Below are 20521 nucleotides of genomic sequence, written 5' to 3' on the forward strand. Positions count from 1 at the left end.
CCTGGTGGCGTCGTGGTTAAGAGCTTGACTGCTAACCAATAGGTCAGAAGTGTGAATCCACCAGCTGCTCCTTGGAAACCCTATGGGGCAGTTCTAGTCTGTACTACAGAATCCCTATGAGTCGGCATTGACTTGATGGCAATGGGTTTATATATATTTATTTTCAGATTGTCTGGCACTTGGCTATTCTGCTGATTTGTGTTCCCTATAATAATGCCTAAATTAAAATAATTCAGTAATTACTTACCAATTCAAAGGTCTCTGTCATTGAGCCAGTGTTGCTGACATGGGCAGGAGTGAGAGGGAGGCAGAAGAAAAGCATCAGAACGTGCTTTAAAAAGAATACTATCTAAGGTAATATTTTGATGAGTCACAAAAACAGTCCTCACAAAAGAAAATATTTTATATATATATAAAATTCATTTTTGTGGGCTAAAATAAGTAGCAATATATGTAGGTACCAAAGTCATACTCCTGACAGTTGCCATGACATTCTCCTCTTAGATTGTCTGCTTGATCTTATAACTTTGATAATAAAAAAGATCTTCTAAAATGAGACCAAATAGGATTTTAACAGTTTGTTTAGGAAAGAACATACACAATTGTTAAATTCTAAAATACAAGACAACATAAACAGATGTTTTTCTATACTCCAAAGAAATAAGTTAGTTATAATAAACATTAATAAAATATTTAACGAGCAATCATTTTATTTGCTTTAAAATTTAAAGTAGTGGTTATCAGGGATAGATGGGAGGAAGAGGGAAAGGAAGGCTCAATACTTAAGGGATACTTAGTGTTAAGGGTGGTAGAGTAATTCGGGAATGGATTAAGGTGATGGTAGAACAATATGATGAACCTAATTAATGTATATTGAACTGTTCATGTGAAGATTGTTGAAATGCCAAATATTTTGCTACATATTTACCATAATTCAAAAAAAAAAGAAAAAAGGAACAAAAATATTTTTAAAGGGCTTTTATGAACAAGATACATTAAAAAAGAAAAGATGTTCAAGGACATTTGAAAATATATATATTCGAATATATATTTTAGAACATTTCTAAAATTTTCCAAAGAAAAGATGTTTGAAATTATTCCAGTGACTTTACATTCACACTCAAAGTTAAGATCATTTTAAAGGAGAAAAAAAAAAAAAAGGTCACTGAAGCTACTACACATTTAAAGTCCTAAATAAGGAATTTAGTTGTGAGTTTTATAGAAATACACCTACTTCTCACTATCAATTCTCTCATTATCCAACATTTCGCATTTACAACAATAGTAAAAAATCTACTATCCAACTATTTTGCACATTAATGAGGTGGCAGGCATGGTGGCAAAGGATGCGGAGCATCTCTTCCCTTGAGGAGGGTCTCTGGGCAGCCTCCAGGAAGCTGGGCTGTGCTGCCCACACCCTCTGCTCCCTCCTGCTGGTGGGGGCGCCTTGTTCAGCGGGCGCAGGGCCTGCCTCCCCCATGGCCATGGCCTCTGGGCAGACTCCCAGGCAGCACTCCGGCAGACCGGCTGGCAGCACTCAACCAGCAGGCGCCTGTTCTGGGTTCCCAACCCTTATGCGGCCTGAGGCCTCACAGCTCAAAGCTGCTATGGTGGGAAGAGAGTAAAGAAAGAGGTATCAGAGAAAGTGTTTGGAAGAAATGCGTGCGAGTTTAAAGATATCCCAAAGTGAGCTGAAATGGGCCTGAAGCCTCCACCTTGGTGGGGCCGGTGCGTGACCAGGCTCCCAGCTCCCTCTCAGGAAGCACCGGTTTGGTGACTGGCCAGGCCTGGAGGGCAAAGCAGGCTCCAGGATATAAACACAGGGCCTGCAAGGGTGGAAGTAGACCCCTGGAGGCAGCTCTGCAAGGGAAGCTCTTACTCAGCACAGGAGGAGGGTGAAGTGGTTAAGCCATGGCTTTATCCAGCTTTATCTCCTCCAAGCCTCTTCTCTTCAGAGGAAAGATCCATAACTGGACTCATCACAGTGATAAGCACATCAGTAAATCTTAGCTATTATTATTTCTACGATCATATTTTCTAAATAAAAAAAATGGGACAAATGCATGGTCTGAAAATAGAAAAAAAAAAAGCTCCATTTTCACATAATGCTGATTTTCACTTAACGACCTAGTCTTTGGAACTTAACCATGTTGGTAAGTGAGGAGTGGGTGTACTTTAGAATTTGGTCCTCTTATCTTCCCAAAGTTCTTCCTAGTACCTTCTAACATCAAGGATGGCTTTGAAGGGCAAGAAAAATTACAAATGTAGCTTGAGGGATATGTCAGAAAAAGAATGGAAGTCAGTCACACTTTATTTCTTTTGTGAGGACTGTTTTTGTGACTCATCAAAATATTACCTTAGATAGTATTCTTTTTAAAGCACGTTCTGATGCTTTTCTTCTGCCTCCCTCTCATTCCTGCCCATGTCAGCAACACTGGCTCAAGGCAGAGACCTTTGAATTGGTAAGTAATTACTGAATTGTTTTAATTTAGGTGTTATTACAGGGAGCACAAATCAGCAGAATAGCCAAGTGCCAGACAATCTGAAAGCTTATTCCTTATTTAAGAGCAATTTTTCTTTACTTAGTTTCTTTAAAACTAAATAATAATACTTTAAAACACAAGTACTTTGGACATGTTATCAGCAGGGACCAATCTCTGGAGAAGGACATCATACTTGGTCAGGTAGAGGGTCAGCGAAAAAGAGGAAGAGCATCAGCGAGATGGACTGACATACTGGCTGCAACAATGGGTTCAAACATAGCAACGACTATGAGGATGGTGCAGGACTGGGCAGTGTTTTGTTCTGTTCTAAAGGGTCGCTATGAGTTGGAACCGACTCCATGGCACCTATAACAACTGATTTATAGATGTACACATGTATAAAGAAAAATAGTTTATGATTTAGAAAGGCCAGAAAAAAGTAGAGGTAATTCAAAATTTACTCTGTCAACATACTTTGAAAGCTGTCTAAATACATGTGTGAATTTCCTTGTATTTATTATAAACCAAATAAACAACGAGAACAATAAAATGTAGTGAGATATTCTGTCTTTTTTTTTTTCTGTGTAGTGGAAATACTGATGATTTATATTTCATTTTTTTAAGTATATTTTATTGTGCTTTTGGTGAAAGTTTACACAGCAATTAGATTCCCATTTAACAATTTCTATGCATATTGTTCAGTGACATTGGTTACATTTTTCATGACGTGTCAACATTCTCATTATTTCCATTCTGGTTGTTCTGTTTCCATTAATCTACCTTCCCTGTCCCCTCTTACCTTCTCATCTTTGCTTTAGGGTAAATGTTGACTGTTTGGTTTCATATACCATATTTTATACAAATAACGCACAACTTTCGCGTTTGTTTGCTGGCCATGCCCTCCCCCTGTAAGGGACCCTCACAAGTGCTGCCATGCTAACTCTTTTCCACATATTGCTGTAAAAAAAATTAGCATAGAGTACTTACGAAAATACTTCATGGAGGGGAAGGAGGGTGTGGCCAGCAAACAAACACAGGAGGCACGTGTTATTTGTGTAAAAATACAGTAGTTTTTTTTCTTTTTTAAAAAGCACAGTACTCATGGGTGATGTTTATTTTATGATCTAATATATTATTTAACTCTAAGGTGACCTCCAGAAGTGGTTTCAGTTCCAGGTTTAAAGGATGTCTAAGGGTCTCTATGAGTCGGAATCAACTTGATGGCAATGGGTTAAGGGCGACAAGTCTTGGGGGTTCCTCTGGTCTCTACTGGTCAAGTCTGGTCTTTTTTTAAGAATTTGAGTTTTGCGCTACGTTTTTCTCCCACTCAATCCAGGACCATCTATCGTGTCCCTGGTCAGAATGGTCAGGTACCATCTAGTTGTTCTGGTCTCTTGATAGATGAGGCTGTGGTTCGTGTGGGCTATTAGTCCTGCAGAATAGTTTCTTCTTTGAGTCTTTGGTTTCCTTCTTTCTTTTTTGCTGGAGATGAGTAGAGACGAATAGTTGTATCTTAGATGATTGCTCGCTAGCTTTTACAACCCCAGGCCCTATTCACTAGGATATAGAACGTAACCTTTATAAACTATTTTATGCCACTTGACCAAGTTGCCCCACGAGAAGATGTTCCTAAGCCTTCAAACCCAGTAAACCAATCCTGTGAAGTGTTTGGTTATGTCTAGGACGTATCTGTAACTATGTCTCCTATGTGCTTTATTTTATATATATATGCAACACAAATACATATATAGCTATGTCTACAGATACACCTATACGTGCACACGTATGTACACATATACCTTCCTATTCACATATATGCATACTTATCTACCTATGTAACCACACATTATTTTTTGGCTAATATTGTTGTTGTTGCAAAATTGTGTATGTTACAGCATTTACCAAAAATGTCCCTTATTCTTGTGTACTCTTAGTGTTATCATTTACCTTGGTCAAGTTGTACACACTTCACTTGGATTTGATGTTGCCTTTTACATCACCTAAAATAATAAGTGTCTACTGTCTAGAAAGTGATTCCCCTTCCTTCCCTCTTACATCCCTGGTAACCACCAAAGAACACTGTTTTTTGTATGTATACCTATTATTTTATTTTTATAAAAGTGAGTTCATATACTATTTGTCCTTTTGAGATTAACTTATTTCACTCAGCAAAATGTCCTCCAGGTTCATCCACATTATGTTTTGAGAACACATCATTATTCTTTACAGCTGCATTGTATTCCTTTTTATGTATGTACCACAATGTTTATTTATTCATCCACTGATGGGGACTTAGGTAGTTTCCGTCTTTTTGCTATTGTGAATAATGCTGCAATGAACCTAGGTGTGCATACGGAGCTTTCCTCTTACTCACTTGGCTTTGAGTGGGTTGTTGGGAAAAAAAAAAGAACACAGCCATTTACCACTTAAAATTGCGATCTATTCATAATTTTTATCTTAATTGAGAACCAATGTGCTTAATAGTATTAATAGCTCTAAATGTTGTTCTTGGGTTCTAACCGGGCTCACATGTCCAAATATAGATAAATCAGTATTTCTTCAACTGGGTCAGAACGTACAGCTTAGAGAGATGGTAAAAAAAACAGGTTAACATCTAACATCTTTCAGAAGTGCTCTAATAATTAATCTAAAATAAAAATTAAACAATTCCTTTAAAATTTATATAGTTAATATTAACTAGGTCTGTTAGGAAAAAAATTTAATTCCAGGGAATTAAAAAAGTATTTTGATTATAAGAAACTTTAGAATAATATTGTACTTAAGATGAAGCCACATTTGTTTAAAAAACAGATAGGTATATCATAGACATAGTTCATACACATATACTAGGAACATTATTTTCCAAACTTTGGATCATATACTGGTACTATTTACTGTCTCACTTTTACCCAGTTTATATTATTTGCATCTAGAGTCAAAAGGTTTTGTACCAAACACTGAGATATTTTAAAAGAAATGGCTGGCAATTACAATTCCTAGCAGGATTAATATTATTGGTGTGTTACAGTTTCTACAACTAGATGTCAATTTTTAAGTATGCACATACAGTAATGTAACACAAATCTTGTAGTATCTATCAAACAACTCTAAATTTAATATCTATAATGTATACTGCATGCTTCATTCTCATTTACGGGTGGTGGGGATTTTAATTGGTATAGCCTTTTGGATGATAACTTGGCAAAACAATCCCTTAAAACTTTTAAATGTTTATATTCTTTGACCTAGCAACATTTGACTAAATAATGATGTATATATGAGGATGGGGTCTCATTATTGTTATAACAAAAAGTTGAACAACTCATCAAGTGGGATTTATCCCAGGAATGCAAGAATGGTTAACATTAGAAAATCAATGTAATACACCACATTAAAAGAACAAAAGAAAACAACCATATGACAATTTAATCAATGCAGAAAAGGCATTTGACAAAATCTAACACCCTTTCACGATACAAATACTCAGAAAACTAGGAATACAAGAAAAATTTCTAAACACAATAAAGGGCACTTATGAAAAACCCACAGCTAACATCAAAACTCAATGGAGGGAAGACTGAAAGCTTTCCCTTTAAGATCAGGATGCCCACTTTCACCACTGGTATGTAACATTGTGCCCAAAGTCCTAGCCAGAGCAATTAGGCAACAAAATGACATAAAAGGGAAATTAGGAAGGAAGACCTAAAACTATCCCTATTCACAAATGACATGATCCTACGTATAGAAAATCCCAAAGAATCCACAAGAAAGCTACTAGAGCTAATAAATGAATTCAGCAAACTTAAAGGTACAAGGTCAGCACACAAAAATTAGTTGTGCTTCTATATACCAGCAATGAGTAATCTGAAAAGGAAATTAAGACAATTCCATTTATGATAACATCAAAAAGAATAAAATACATAGCAATAAACTTAACCAGGGAAGTGAAAGACTTGTATACTGAAAACTATAAAACATTGCTGAAAGAAATTAAAGAAGCTCTAAATAAATGAAAAGACTTGGCTGTGTTCATAGACTGGAAGACTTAATATTGTTAAAATGTCAATACTACCCAAAGCAATCTATAGATTCAACATGATCTCTATTAAAATTCCAACAGCCTTCTTTGCAGAAATGAAAAAGTCAATCCTCAAACATATATGGAATTTCAAGAGGCCCCAAACAGCCAAAGCAATCTTGAAAAAGAAGAACAAAGTAGGAGGACTCTTGGTTTGAAATTTCAAAACATACTATAAAGCCACAGTAATCAAAATAACCTGGTACTGGTATGATAATAGACACATATACCAACAGAATATAATTGAGAGTCCAGAAATAAACCCATTTGTCTATAGTCAACTGATTTTCAATAAAGGTGCTAAGGCCATCTAGTAGGGAAAGAATAGTCTCTTTAACAAATGGTGCTAGGACAACTGGAACTCCACATGCAAAAGAATAAAGTTGGACCTACCCATACCTCACACCACACACAAAAACTAACTCAAAATGGATCAAAGAATTAAACGTAAGAACTAAAACCATAATAATCTTAGAACAAAACTTGGGCAGTATGCTTTGGGGCCAAGTTTTTAACAATGGATTTTTAGATATGATATCAAAAGCATAAACAATGAAAGACAAAATAGATAAACCGGACTTCATCAAAATTAAAAAGTTTTGTGCATCAAAGGACTTTATCAACAAAGTGACGAGATAACCTACAGAATGGGAGGATTATTTGGTAACCAGATATCTGATAACGGATTACTATTCAGAACTTATTTTAAAAAACTAAAAACAAAAAAACTCCTAAAACTCAACCACAAAAAGACAAACAAGCCAATTAAAAAATGAGCAAAGGGCTTGAATAGACATTTCATCAAAGAAGGCATACAAATGGCCAATAATACATGAAAAGAACCTCAACATCATTAGTCATCATAAACCAAACCAAATCAGTTACCGTTGACTTGATTCTGATTCATAGTGACCCCATGATTTTCATGGTAGAACTGTACTCCATAGGGTTTTCAATGGCTGTGACCTTTCAGAAGTAGATCACTAGGCTTTCTTCCCAGGTACCTCTGGGTGGATTTGAATCACCAACCTTTCAGTTAGTAGCTGAAACCTTAACTGTCTGTGCCACCTAGGTACTCCTATTTAGTTGGAGCTCCTATTTAGTTAACTGGGAAATGCAAACCAAAACCACAATGAGATATTCACTTCATACTCACTAGGATGGCTATCATCAGAAAAATGGAAAATAGTGAGGGTTGATGAGGATGTAGAGAAATTGGAACCCTTGCCCATTGCTGGTGGGAATGTAAACTGGTGCAGCGGTTCCTTAAAAAGGCAAACACAGAATTACTGTAAAACCCAAGCTTGTTGCTGTTGAGTCGATTCTGACTCATAGTGACCCTACAGGATAGGGTAGAACTGCCCCACAGGGCTTCCAAGGAACAGTGGTGGAATCAAACTGCTGACTTTTCGGTTAGCAGCAGAGCTCTTAACCACTGTGCCACCAGGGCTCCTAGAATTACTTTATGACCTAGCAATTCCACTCCTCGGTATATACCCAAGAGACTTGAAAACGGGAACTCAAACAAATACTTGTACACCAGTGTTCACTGCAGCATTATTCACAATAGCTACAAGGTGGAAACAACTCGAGTGTCCATCAACAAATCAATGTATACGATATACACACACAATTGAATGTTATTCATCCATAAAGAGAAATGAAGTTCTTATACAGGTTATGACATGGATGAACCTTGAAAACATTATGCTAAGTGATGTCAGTCAGTCACAATTGGGCAAATATATGATCCCACTTTTACGTACATCGGAATCAACTCAACAGCAATGGGTTTGTTTTTTGGTATATGATCTATATAGAAGAGGCAAATGCATAGAGACCAAAGTTTTTTTAGTAGTTATCAGGGGTGGGTGAGAGGGAGAAATGGGGAGGTATTGCTTAAGTGGTAAAATCCTTGGGTGGTGCAAAGGATTAACACACTCAGCTGATAACCTAAAGGTTGGAAGTTTTGTGTCCACCCAGAGATGCCTCGGAAGAAAGGCCAGGTGATCTAGTTCTGAAAAAATCAGCCGTTGAAAATCCTATGGAGCACAGCTCTATTCTGACACACACGTGGTCACCCTGAATCAGAACCCAATCAATGGCAACTGATACTGGTTATGAAGATGAACAGGATTCACCAGAGTTTATGGACTAAGACAAACTAGGAAGAAAGGCTTGGTGATCTACTTCCGAAAATCAGCCAATGAAAAAACTCTATGGATCACAACAGTCCAATCAGCAACCGATAATAGGGATGGTGCAGGACCAGCAGTGTTTCAATTCTGTTGTACATGGGGTTGCCATGAGTCGGAGACAGCTTGATGGCAGCTAACAACAACAATAAGAAGTCTGAGAAAAGTTTCTAGGGCAGAAACCAGTGGGTTCAAGGATGAAAAACTGGAAGACAGTACATATAAAGAATAAATTTTGAGAAGCCTGAATGAGAAGAGGAAGTTATAAACTGTCTCTTATGTAGAGGTGAAGGTGAGAAGGTTTAGGATGGGAGAATTCAAGGCTGAAGCAAAGATATGAGAGAAAGGAAGGAGATGAAGATAAAGATGAAAGGAGATAAGAGTACACGGAGTTCCAGAGGGGGCAGGTAAGGTTGGAATGACAAGGAGAAACATGAGGAGGAGCTGACCTTAAAAACAAGGAGGGATGCTGTACTCTTTCTTAGAGCCTGGAGGACAGAATGTGAGGATAAGCGTAGACGTAATTTTGGAGCCCTTAATCATAAAGAGTAAACCCAAACAGACAGGGATAATGCAGTTAGTCAGTTCTTATAGTGACATATCCTTCAACTCATGTGCTGAGACTCTGACAACCACATTCACAAAAGGTTACCCATATTCTAAATCACAGAAGTCCTACAATGACAACAATGTCCACTTTATAAGCTACAGAGGCCAGAGTGGAAGTAGAGAAGAAGAAACACTACACACTAAAGTCTCTTATGCAAGTATTTTAACATTCTTGCCCCAAGAAATGTCAGGAAATAATAGAATATAAAGAATTTAAATGCTGTGTTGTTCTTAGTAATAATAAGAGAGCCTAAGTGTTTCCATAAGTAGGTACATATTCTTTTTAAACACCAAAACTGTGAGTAGTTTAATCCTTTGGTGAAATTATAATCAGATAGTATCCAAAAGGTTACTAAGATATAGCTAAATTATCTCTGCCTGTCACAAGTTAAAGAACATTTAAATTCTAGAAGTTCACATCAGCTTTTTCTAGATAACAAATCTTAAGTACTTTCCTATATTCTCTCAATTAGTGATGCTAGGTCTTGATAACACTGCAGAGAGAAACTTTCCAACTATCATTCAAATCATATCTAAAAAGGTGGTCATAAATATTTTAAAACCTAAGTGAACTAATAAGACCTAGACCCATTAAGGATAAGATCTTTTACAACAAATTAAATAAAACAATTTATTGAAGTCTGGACTCAAGATAAGCTTGATTTACTAGCTAACCTTTTATTCATTTAAAGAACAAAATTAGCTCTAATTGCATTAGAATGGAATCCAGTAAATTTTCCCAAGTCTTCTAATGTGGCATCCATGTAAGAATTGCTGTAATTGTTTACAAGTAAGATGGAAATGCTTTGATTATAATCTTTCTGCTTGTTTTACTGTGTAGTAAAAGAAAGCATTTCCCAAAACCTAAAGCCAGTTTTTCTGACAGTATACTATTTTTTTTCTTCTTGAACATATTGCATCTTTGGTGTTAAAGAACAAACTACAATATATGGCAGGGGGAAAAACTAAGCTTAAAGACTTCATCATAATTTTACGTCAGTAAAAATAAGAGAGTGATATAAGGAAGTCAAGAACTCATTTGGAAAAATCAGAAATGGCTGAAGACCAGAATAAGAAATTTTTTTAATATCTGTTCCTCTTGGAAGTGGCTCTGAGTTATATGAGTTTGAGTCTGCTGAAGCTATAAGTACAATAAGGTAGCAAGAATAATGTATACAACTTACAACTTGTACTCTACCTGTTCAGCTGCCAGGGAATTTCATTTGTAAGGTCAGTATCTCTCACTAGCATTAAATATAAGTCATTTTCTATAAATTTTAGATATAATCATTCTTAAGCTGTTTGGTCACTGTTCCTATTATTTAGCTTCTAACATGGACAAAATGCCTGTGAAATGTTTCAGTTCCAGTGCAAAGTTAACCAGGGCAAAACAAAGAAACTAGACACACTTCAATTAAAACAAACAAACAAAATCAGACAGTTTTATTGAAAGGGAAACAAATCAACAATAGAAAAGGAAAAGCCTTCCAAGTCTGGCAGAATGAAGCTAGGAAATGTTCCTGAACTTCACTTCTACTTTTTTTTAACCAAAAAGTCTCTTTGCCCTGCCTCCTCAGCATGCTTTTAAAAAATTATTAAATCTGACTTTTTTTTCCTAACTAAAATAAAATCTATCAGTTACTTTTGCCTGCCCCTCATCTCTTATTCTGGTTAAGAGAGCCTTCTTTTTCTTCTGGAACACCAGGCTAGCCAACTGGAGTATCTGATGGGGATGGATAATGGATGCTATGAATGAGAGCTTCACCAGAGACGTTGAGCACTAAGAACCATATCAGCCTAGATAGATTCCTATTGCCAGGAAGCTAGAATCATATCTGTAATTCAATCCTGGCAATTATATTAAGTTGTATCAAGATAATTTACTTTTCTTCCTTTCCTTTGTCTTAGTTTCCTATTTCTATTTTCTAGTAACTTTACTATATGTACTCTCTAATTTAGCATAAATTCTTTTAGACTGGAAAAAAGTTATACATAAATAAAAACATTTCAAATATAGAAAGGTAGACACAGGAAACGAGATAAAGCATTTGCTATTATTCTCTAAAGAACTTATCACTAAAACATCACTACAAAATTCACCATGTTAACTGTCTTTTGGTTAAATCTGGCTAAATTTTAAAATATAAAATGCTTATTTTCTTTAAAAATATTTTAAATGATTTTTTTTTGTAATTGCTCATGATTATATATTCTCTACTCCTGGTTGTACTGACAAAAAGTGTTAATAAGAAAAGTTTGGATCACACAAAGGTAATAAATATGTCTAGATATTTTATGTTTTTAAAGATTAAGCACTTTATGTCTTTCAAGTTTAAAATACAAAAGCTTTAGCTCCCATTGTCATAGTACCTATAAATAATTAGAAAATTACAACTACTAAAAAGTCCCTTATATAAGCTAAACTCTTCAAATTGCAACAAAAACCTGAATTATTTACATGAAAAGAAAAGCATCAAATTTTCAGTGCTTCTGCTATCAGTGTACTGTTGAATAACAAATCTTTATTGTCAGAAATCTGGTAATACTCATGGCTGTGTTGCCATTGGAAATCAAAATGTTAGCACAAATAAAACTATAAGTGCCAGAATGTAGTCACTGAAAAATATCTTAGCAAAATCTGCCAATTTTGAAAAAAAGTGTTAAGTCTGTAAAACAGAATAGCTACTGTGGTCTCTCAGTTAAAAGGGAATTTAGAATTATCGCTGATAACAATATCGTTCTCTGAAAGGCATCATAAATGATTTCTGTGTCATTTCTCAAACATACTATTAGCTATTAATTGGAAAAAATGACCAACCGTTATTGAAGGTTTGGAGGAGCCCAATTAATTACCCCAGCTCTGCTGAGCTCACTGAGTAAGGGCAGGAATGTCCTGAGAACAGAGGAGGATCAATTCACAAGTTCTCCAATACAATAACCTCATCTTTTGGTACAAATGATATAGCTAAGCGGAAGAATCACTCCTCCCAGGGGGAAGAGCAAATAACTAGATGGGAGAAAAGGGCAGAAACTTCCTGCCCAGTGCTAGTGAGGAGATAGCTTTAAAAGACACATTTCAGAAATGTGAGACAAGAATGTTTACCCCCGAATTCACATCACTATTCATCCCCAAATCTTTATTCACATTTATATTACATGTTTAATACTTTACTACTATTCAAAACTGTCTTTTTTCATGAGGAACTCCTTTAACAGAATTTTGAGCTTTAAAAAACAGCTACAGATTTAAACTTAGAAAAGCTGCAGGTGCTGTTCTGCCATGTTTTTCCTGACAATCCTATCTAAACACTCCCTGTCCTTAATACACTCCATTGCATTACTATGCTCTATTTTCTTCATAAAAATGAATACATGAATGAATGTCATAAGTTAGCCAACTCTTCCTATACTGCTCAAAATAAACTAACACAGTAAATAATTAGATTGGGATGATAAATAACACAGCAACTGTGCTGTCTGTCACTTGTCCATCCCACAATAGCAGATAAACAGACACCCACTGTACTCTTTGCCACTGAGTCCAGGTGGGACCTCAAATCCTTATTACCATAGTTCCAGGCAGCTGCTCTTGGGCAAGCTGAAACCTCCCTGCTGTCCTGGCATTAAAGTAATTGTTAGGCTGGACTCTAATATTTTAGAAATTAACTTGAATGTGCTGTTTCTTCCCATTCATACCACTCTAATAAACTTTATAGGCATTGAGATTATAATTTCAGGGCTAGTATTTCAGTTTTGTCTTCAATATCGACTTCAAAGAACTCTGAATATCCATTACTGGGGGACACGTTAAAGGAATCTGAAGTCCTTGCAAAGTCACCTTGAATTGTAATGCTATCAAGAGGAGGTATTGGACTCACCATAGACCCCTTTGGAAGGTTAAGTCAGACAAAAACAAGTTACCTCTGTCTTGCTTCATGGAATAACAACAGAGAACAGAAGAACAATCTAATCTCAAAGTACTTTTCTGGATCACGGGCAGAAGACATAACGTCTTTATTTAAGAAGATTTAGAAATTAAATGTTGCCGTAAAGATCTTCCGGCTAGAGGGTATAATTTGAACCCTGTAAAGCTTTTTCCCCCCATAATTTCAAAAGACTCTATTCTCTGCCTGTTCTTCAGCAATAAACACCCCCTTTAGACTATATAAGCCCCTCCCTTATAAATCCTGGCTTGCTCATTACTTTCACTTCAAAAGAGTATTAGTACACCCTCAAGTGTGCACAACTGAGTAACTAAGGGCACATTTACATGAATTTATTTATTACCTCTTTTCCATTATCACTGCCAAGGAATAAGCAATGTACCTGATGCTATAACCATAAAAGATAACTGAAGTTTGAATTCCATATAATTTTCACCTGCCACGAAATATTATTCTTAATTTTTTTTTAACCCTTTAAAAAAGCAAAAACCATTTTTAGCCTGTGGGTCATATAAAACAGGCAGAGCGTTGAATTTGATCTGTGGGCTATAATTTGCTGACCCCTGATACAGATTTAAAAAAAAAAAAGGCGTTTTACTGATTAAGTTATATTTCATATAAAACTCTACTAATATATGACTTGGGTCTCTTCCTCGCTCTCTTATTTTAATTCAAAATGCAATATACTTCACTTAATTTATCTTTTTGTTCATTATAAGGATTTCCCTAATTTGCCCTTGGTCAAATGATTAATCCTTTATACAACATGGAGGTCATTTACTTAAAAGTTTACATATTACATACAATTACACTTTCTCAAAGACAATTTGTCTAGAATGTCTGGGCATTGTAATTTCCCTAATTTTGGACATTTTCTTCTAGAGTAGTAAGGGTCTACTTCACACATCTTCCAATATCTTAGGTGTATTGGTGATTTGTTGAGAAGAGAAAAATAGAATAAATAGCCAGAGAATAACCGAAAGATACTTAAGGGCAGGTGAGATGAAAATAAACACCAATGCCTTTGTACAAACCTTGTTTCTCTAAAGGGAATGAGCAAGTCAAACTTTCGTGTGGGAATAAAGATTAAACAATGGTGAGTTACTGAGAAAAACAGGCATATGAACTGGTGGGAGAAGAGTATTTGTTGAAGGATGAATAAGAACATTTTTCCCTTAGCAAAATGAACCCATACACAGAATTTCCAAGGAGACGGTATGAATAGTTTCTTTGGCTAGATCTATTTGCTAACTAGTGCTTTATCTTCTACTGGGTTGATGAGCCAGGATATTATTAAAATTTTGGTAGGTTATATAGAAGGCACAAGATACACCAGATATCATGTTCAAAAAGAGCTACATGCACAGTATTTTTGTTACATTTTCTAAGCTTGACAGCAGTACTACTACCCACTGTCTAGATCTCTACTGCCACAACCAGAAAGAGTAATACAGAGATTATCCAGATGATTTAGAGAAGAAAAATATGAACCATCTTAATCTTCAGAAGAGTATATACTGTCCTGGAAGACCTCATTGACCATTTTTCATAATTATATTGGATGTTTTCATTGTACTATATTTGGTGTTGACAAAAGAAGCAGTTTAAAATACAAACTTTAAGATGAAATAGAACACAAGCCAAATTTTCTATTAATAAATTCATGGGTCCTACTCTCCTTTTTATGGTTAAAAGTTCAATGGGAATTGGATACCTCATAATCCTATTTTCTACATAATATCTGACTGTTTGCAATGTAAATTACCCCATTTTTAGGCTTACTGGGAAAAAATACTTGTAGTTATAGCTTGTGAAATTCATTTAAATGATGTACAGCATGATTTTAGAACAAGAAAAGTGATTTATTATGACTTATAAAAAAATCAATGTTTCATTATCTTATTAGGATCATGTAAGAGCACTATAGGCCTTAATGCTTCCCTCAAAAAATGAACAAAAGAAAAACGCCCAATTAATTTACTTTAAATAAACATGGGATATGATTCAGTGAAAATCAAGAATAAAAAAAACAGTAAACATGGAGTTTATATTTTCTGTTCTCTCTTAAAAAAAAGAAAGTGGACAACTAAGACTTAAGTTATTACTATTAAATACTGTTTCACCAAACCTTTGGCAGGATCTTCGTTTGTTAGGTACAAAACAAAACCATCTGCTATCTGAGCAAGAGGAGAATCTTCTTTCTCTGTCATCGTGATAGAGAACACATACTTGAGAAGGTATAACACTACATCCACCTGGGTATGATATGGCAGTTGTGCACTCAACACATAGTTTCTTAGTTTTCAGATAATCAGGACCTTAAAAACTATACAGAAACAATGTTATAATGCTAGGTTTAGAAAAGAGGAAGAGAGAAAATAAAAAATGTTCTTTTTGTTAAATAAAGCAAAAAAGCATTAACTCTGAGAAAGAAACAAATAGAAACTTAAAAAATGAAGAGTTCTTAAAATAAAGCTGGGTTCTACATGTTCATACCTAGAAAAGGTTTATAGAGTTTTAAATACATTAGAAATGGTAGAGAAGGTTCAGTTTAATTTGTTTCACTCTGCTTCAAAACTTTCGTACTCACATCTTGTCTTGGCCAGCACCAACTCTGAGAGTCAACCTGGGGATAACCGGACTTGGGGCTGGAACAACGGGCTCCACTTTTATCTGTTAAAGTTAGTACGTTAGAGTTAATACATATATATATTTTTCAATAAGAGTACCTCCTACCTCTTCTCCTACTTCCCCATCCCCACAAACTTGATAAAGAAGTTTAAGTTTCAAGTATAGCTAAAGTGCTAGATGCAAAGATAATCTGGGTTATTCTGTGTTTCTGTTTCTCAAGGCTACCTGACATTACAAGAAATTCTATAAACTTCAATCGCATTATGTAAATATAGTAAAGTTATTTCTGCATTTTCTTAGTTTCGGTTGATTTCTTAGATTTTATTGTTAGAATTTTTTAACAAATAAAAAAGGTTATTTAAATAATCTGTTGGAGTATAAGTAATTGCCAGACTTAATATAAAAAAAAAAAAAATGCAATGGCATCTCCACCATAAGATAAAATGTATCCACTTATGGGACTTGCAAACATTAAATTCATCTTAAGTTTACATTATCATATAAGAAAGCTGCAACACCACTTACAGCATTAAATAGTTACATTTTTGGCTAGCAGTAAACTGATCTGAAATGTTGTAAGAGAAAAAAATTTTTTTTGAATTTATAATGAAGGTAATCACTAATTCTAAATAAGTTGAAGATCTCATAAATATGTGAGCCATTAGTCAGTCAGACAGGGAATATACAAATTAATTTGATATTAAAGGGCCTTCTGCACAATTTTTGGCTTGCAGATCCTATGGTATGGTAAATATTTTGAGTGAACAAATGAAACAAAAGCTCTGCAGTTGTACATTATTATATACAACAGGGTTTTTCAATGGGGGTTTTACTGGCATTTTGGTGGGACAGTTCTTTCTTGTATGGGACTGTTCCAAGCACTGCCAGATGTTTAATATCCCTGGTCTCTGGATCCTATATGTTAGTAGGACTCTGCTAGTCACTATGACAACCAAAATTATTTCTAGTTACAAACCAGTGATTTGTGTATTTCAAGCTCAAGAATTAAATCATAATGGAACAGTGTGGTGGTTCTAAAAGTGAATGAATATATAAAATGATGCTCAATATGTTATATAATATAATTAATATATTATACATTTATCAAATCTATTATTTTCTTGACTACATTTACCTGGCCCCTTCTCAAATAACTTTGTATCCATCATCACATCAAGATCCATTATTTTGACCATTATCTTTTTTTTTAAATTTTAAAAATTATATTGTACTTTAAGTGAAAGTTTACAATTCAAGTTAGTCTCTCATACAAAAATTTATACATACATTGTTATGTGACCCTACTTGCTCTCCCAAAACGTGACAGCACACTCCTCCTTTCCAGCCCTGATTTTCCGTGTCCATTTAACCAGCTCCTGACACTCTCTGCCTTCTCATCTCACCTCTGGACAGGAGCTGCCCATTTAGTCTCATGTATCTACTTGAGCTAAGAAGCACACTCTTCACAACTATCATTTTATGTCCCATAGTCCAGTCTAATCTTTGTCTTAAGAGTTAGCCTCGGGAATGGTTTCAGTTCTGGGTTGACAGAGAGTATGGGGGACATGCTTTCTGGGGTTCCTCCAGTCTCAGTCAGACCATTAAGTCTGTTTTTTTTTTTACACTAGAATTTGAGTTCTAAACCCCACTTTTCTCCTGCTCCATCAGGGACTCTCTGTTCTGTTCCCTGTAAGGGCATACTGTGACCATTATCTTGAACAGTGGCTCATAGAAGGGGCTCAATAAGTACTTGTTGAATTAACAAAATATCTTGCAAATACACTCCACTCTCTTGCTCCTCTGTTATTCTACCATTTGTCCAGGACCAACTTAAAATCATCTTCCAGAGCACTGAGTGCTATCAAAGAAAAATGTAAAAACTGTGTAAACTTCTGCCATCAAAAACTCCCAGCTTCACAATCAAAATTCCAACAGCCTTCTTTACAGAAATAGAAAAATAATTCTCAACTTTATATGGAATGGCAAGAGGACCCGAATAGCTAAAACAATGTTGAAACAGAAGAACAAAGTAGGAGGACTTATACTTCCTGATTTTAAAACATATTATACAACTATGGTAATCAAACAGCCTGGTACTGATATAACAACGGACACATAAACAAGTGGAACAGAAATGAGAGGCCAGAAATAAACCCACACATCTATGGTCAAATGATTTTTGACAAGGGTGCTAAGTCCACTTGATGGGGAAAGAAGAGTCTCTTCAATAAAAGATGCTGGGAAAATTGGATTTCCAAAGCAGAAAAATGAAAAGGAGCCATGCCTCAGACCATATACAAAAACAAATTCAAAATGGATTTAGGACTTAAATGTTAAAACAAAACAATAAAATTCGTAGAAGAAAATGCAGGGGAAACGCAGTCAGATATAACTTTTAACAATAAATTATCTAGTAATAAAAGCACATATAGCAAAAGACAAAACAGATAAATGTGACCTTATAAAAATTAAAAACGTTTGTTCATTAAAAGACTTAACCAGAGGCAGGGACAAGATGGTGGAGTAGCCAGACACTTCCAGTGGAGCCTCTTACAACGAAGACCCAATAAAACAAGTGAATTGATTATATATGACAATCTAGGAGCCCTGAACTTCAAAGGCAAAGTTGAGGAACCAGACTGAGTAGCAGGGGGAGGGAAAGACAGTTTGGAAGCAGCGAGGAGTTGCCAGACATGACCCAGCGAGAGCCTGAGCCCTTGGGGCCTGATCTGCTTATGGGTGGGCGGTGAGGCAGGCAAGCAGCGGTGCTCAGGAGGCGTATTCCACACCGGGAGAAACCCAGTGGCAGAGTCTACTCGGCCACCCAGAACCAGTGAGAAGCAGCCCGAGATTGGCAAAAGATACGTACTTGTGTCTGGCCTACTGCGCAAAGCAAAAACACCCCCCTTAGAGAAAAAACTCTCTCCCATTTACCTCCCTGCTCCCTGCTCTGCACTGGGTCCCAGACCAGCTTGAGCAATTGCTGAGTCCCCTGGGCCAGAAGTAGAATCTGTTGCATGCCCTGAGCCATTCTCCTGGCCTTGGAGAATGAATAAATTAACAAACGGGATAAAATAAACTGCTGGCTCTCCTAAGCCAGGAACTCATGGTAGGCACAGCTCTTTGACTAGGCACAGGCATAAGGGATCCATGGACTTTGAGTGCCTTTCTCCCTGCATAGACTTGTGTAGGCCCATTTCAATAGCATAGGCCCTCATTACTGCAGTACAACAGAGTATACACCTGAAGTCTAACTTCAAATATTTCAGCTGTGAAGTGGCAGGTTCGAGACATTTGACAGTGCTCTGCCCATTAAGCAGGGTCTTCACCTACCCACATCAGGGGTCTGAAGACTGGTGGCTCCACACACACCACCTAGCCACCTGTGATAGGAGCACAAGAATAAGAGATGCCCCCCAGTCCTTACAGCCAACAGCATTGGGTACTCATAGTGCAGAACCAACACCCACCCACCTATGCGCTCTAGGGAACAGGGACATGCCTTCCTCCTGGACACTCACGGAAGGCCGTCAGCCCCCTGCCTTGCTCAGAGTGTGTCCCCCTGCTGCAGCCAGATGCCTGTGCCTACACGAATCACCCATGCCTGTCTAGGACCAGAGGTGAGAGCCTGCAACACACACCTGGTGGCTATCTACCTGGGCAACTGAGCTGAATCCATACAGGAGGAGTGGGCGAACTCCTGAGCTCACATACCTAGTAACAGATCTAACCACTAGGTGACAGGACATTAGAGCTTCAAAGGTGCCAATAATCAAACTGGCTCACACGAGCAGCCTATTTGGGTATATCAAAACAAAACAAGAAGCTAGGACACTGCAAGCAAACATAAAATAAATAAATATAATAAATTATTGATGGCTTGGAGACAACAGTCAATATCAGATCACATAAAGAGGCAGTCCATGATGGCTTCAGCAAGCACCCAAAATAAAGAATCTAGAAATTTTCCAGAGGAAAAAAATGTCTTGGAATTACCAGAGGCAGAATACAAAAGATTAGTATACAGAACTCTTCAAGAGATCAGGAAGGAAAATAAGTAAAACACAGAACACGCAACAGAGGAAATTAAAAAGATTAGAGAAGAGAATAATGACAAATTTAACAGGCTGCAAGAATCCAAAGAGACAGCAATCAGAAATCCAGAAGATCAACAATAAAATGTCAGAATTAGACAACTCAGCAGAAAGTCATATGAGCAGAATTGAGGCAATGGAAGTCAGAATTAGTGAGACTGAAGATAAAGTACTTGACACCAACTTATTTGAGGAAAAATCAAATAAAAGGATTAAAAAAAAAAAAAAGATGAAACCCTAAGAATTATGTCGGATTCTAACAAGAGGAATAACCTACAAGTGATTGGAGTACCAGAACAGGGGGGATAACAAAAAATACAGAGAGAATTGTTGAAGATTTGTTGGCAGAAAACTTCCCTGATATCCTGAAAGATGACAAGATATCTATCCAAGATGCTCATTGAACCCCACATAAGGTAGATCCCAAAAGAAAGTCACCAAGACATATTATAATCAAACTTGCCAAAACCAAAGATAAAGTGAGACT

The 20521-nt window shown here is 36.3% G+C and overlaps 1 protein-coding gene across 2 annotated transcripts in view; it reads right to left on the reverse strand.

The window, feature by feature from the left end:
* Nucleotides 1–20521, reverse strand: part of TAF3 (TATA-box binding protein associated factor 3) — a 245199-nt gene that overhangs the window by 28457 nt on the left and 196221 nt on the right. Inside the window, exons 4-5 of one of the 2 annotated variants that reach the window (XM_023734388.1) lie at nt 15900–15982; nt 8607–15635 (exon numbers count right to left, since the gene is read on the reverse strand). In XM_023734388.1, coding sequence (XP_023590156.1) covers nt 15629–15635; nt 15900–15982 — 90 coding nt within the window. In that variant the 3' untranslated portion in view covers nt 8607–15628. Of the gene's footprint in view, nt 1–8606; nt 15636–15899; nt 15983–20521 lie in introns of those variants that run through there. The other variant, XM_004379700.2, reaches the window with a different exon arrangement.

Source organism: Trichechus manatus, unplaced genomic scaffold (genome assembly GCF_000243295.1).
Source record: "Trichechus manatus latirostris isolate Lorelei unplaced genomic scaffold, TriManLat1.0 scaffold00067, whole genome shotgun sequence".
Classification (NCBI taxonomy): domain Eukaryota; kingdom Metazoa; phylum Chordata; class Mammalia; order Sirenia; family Trichechidae; genus Trichechus; species Trichechus manatus.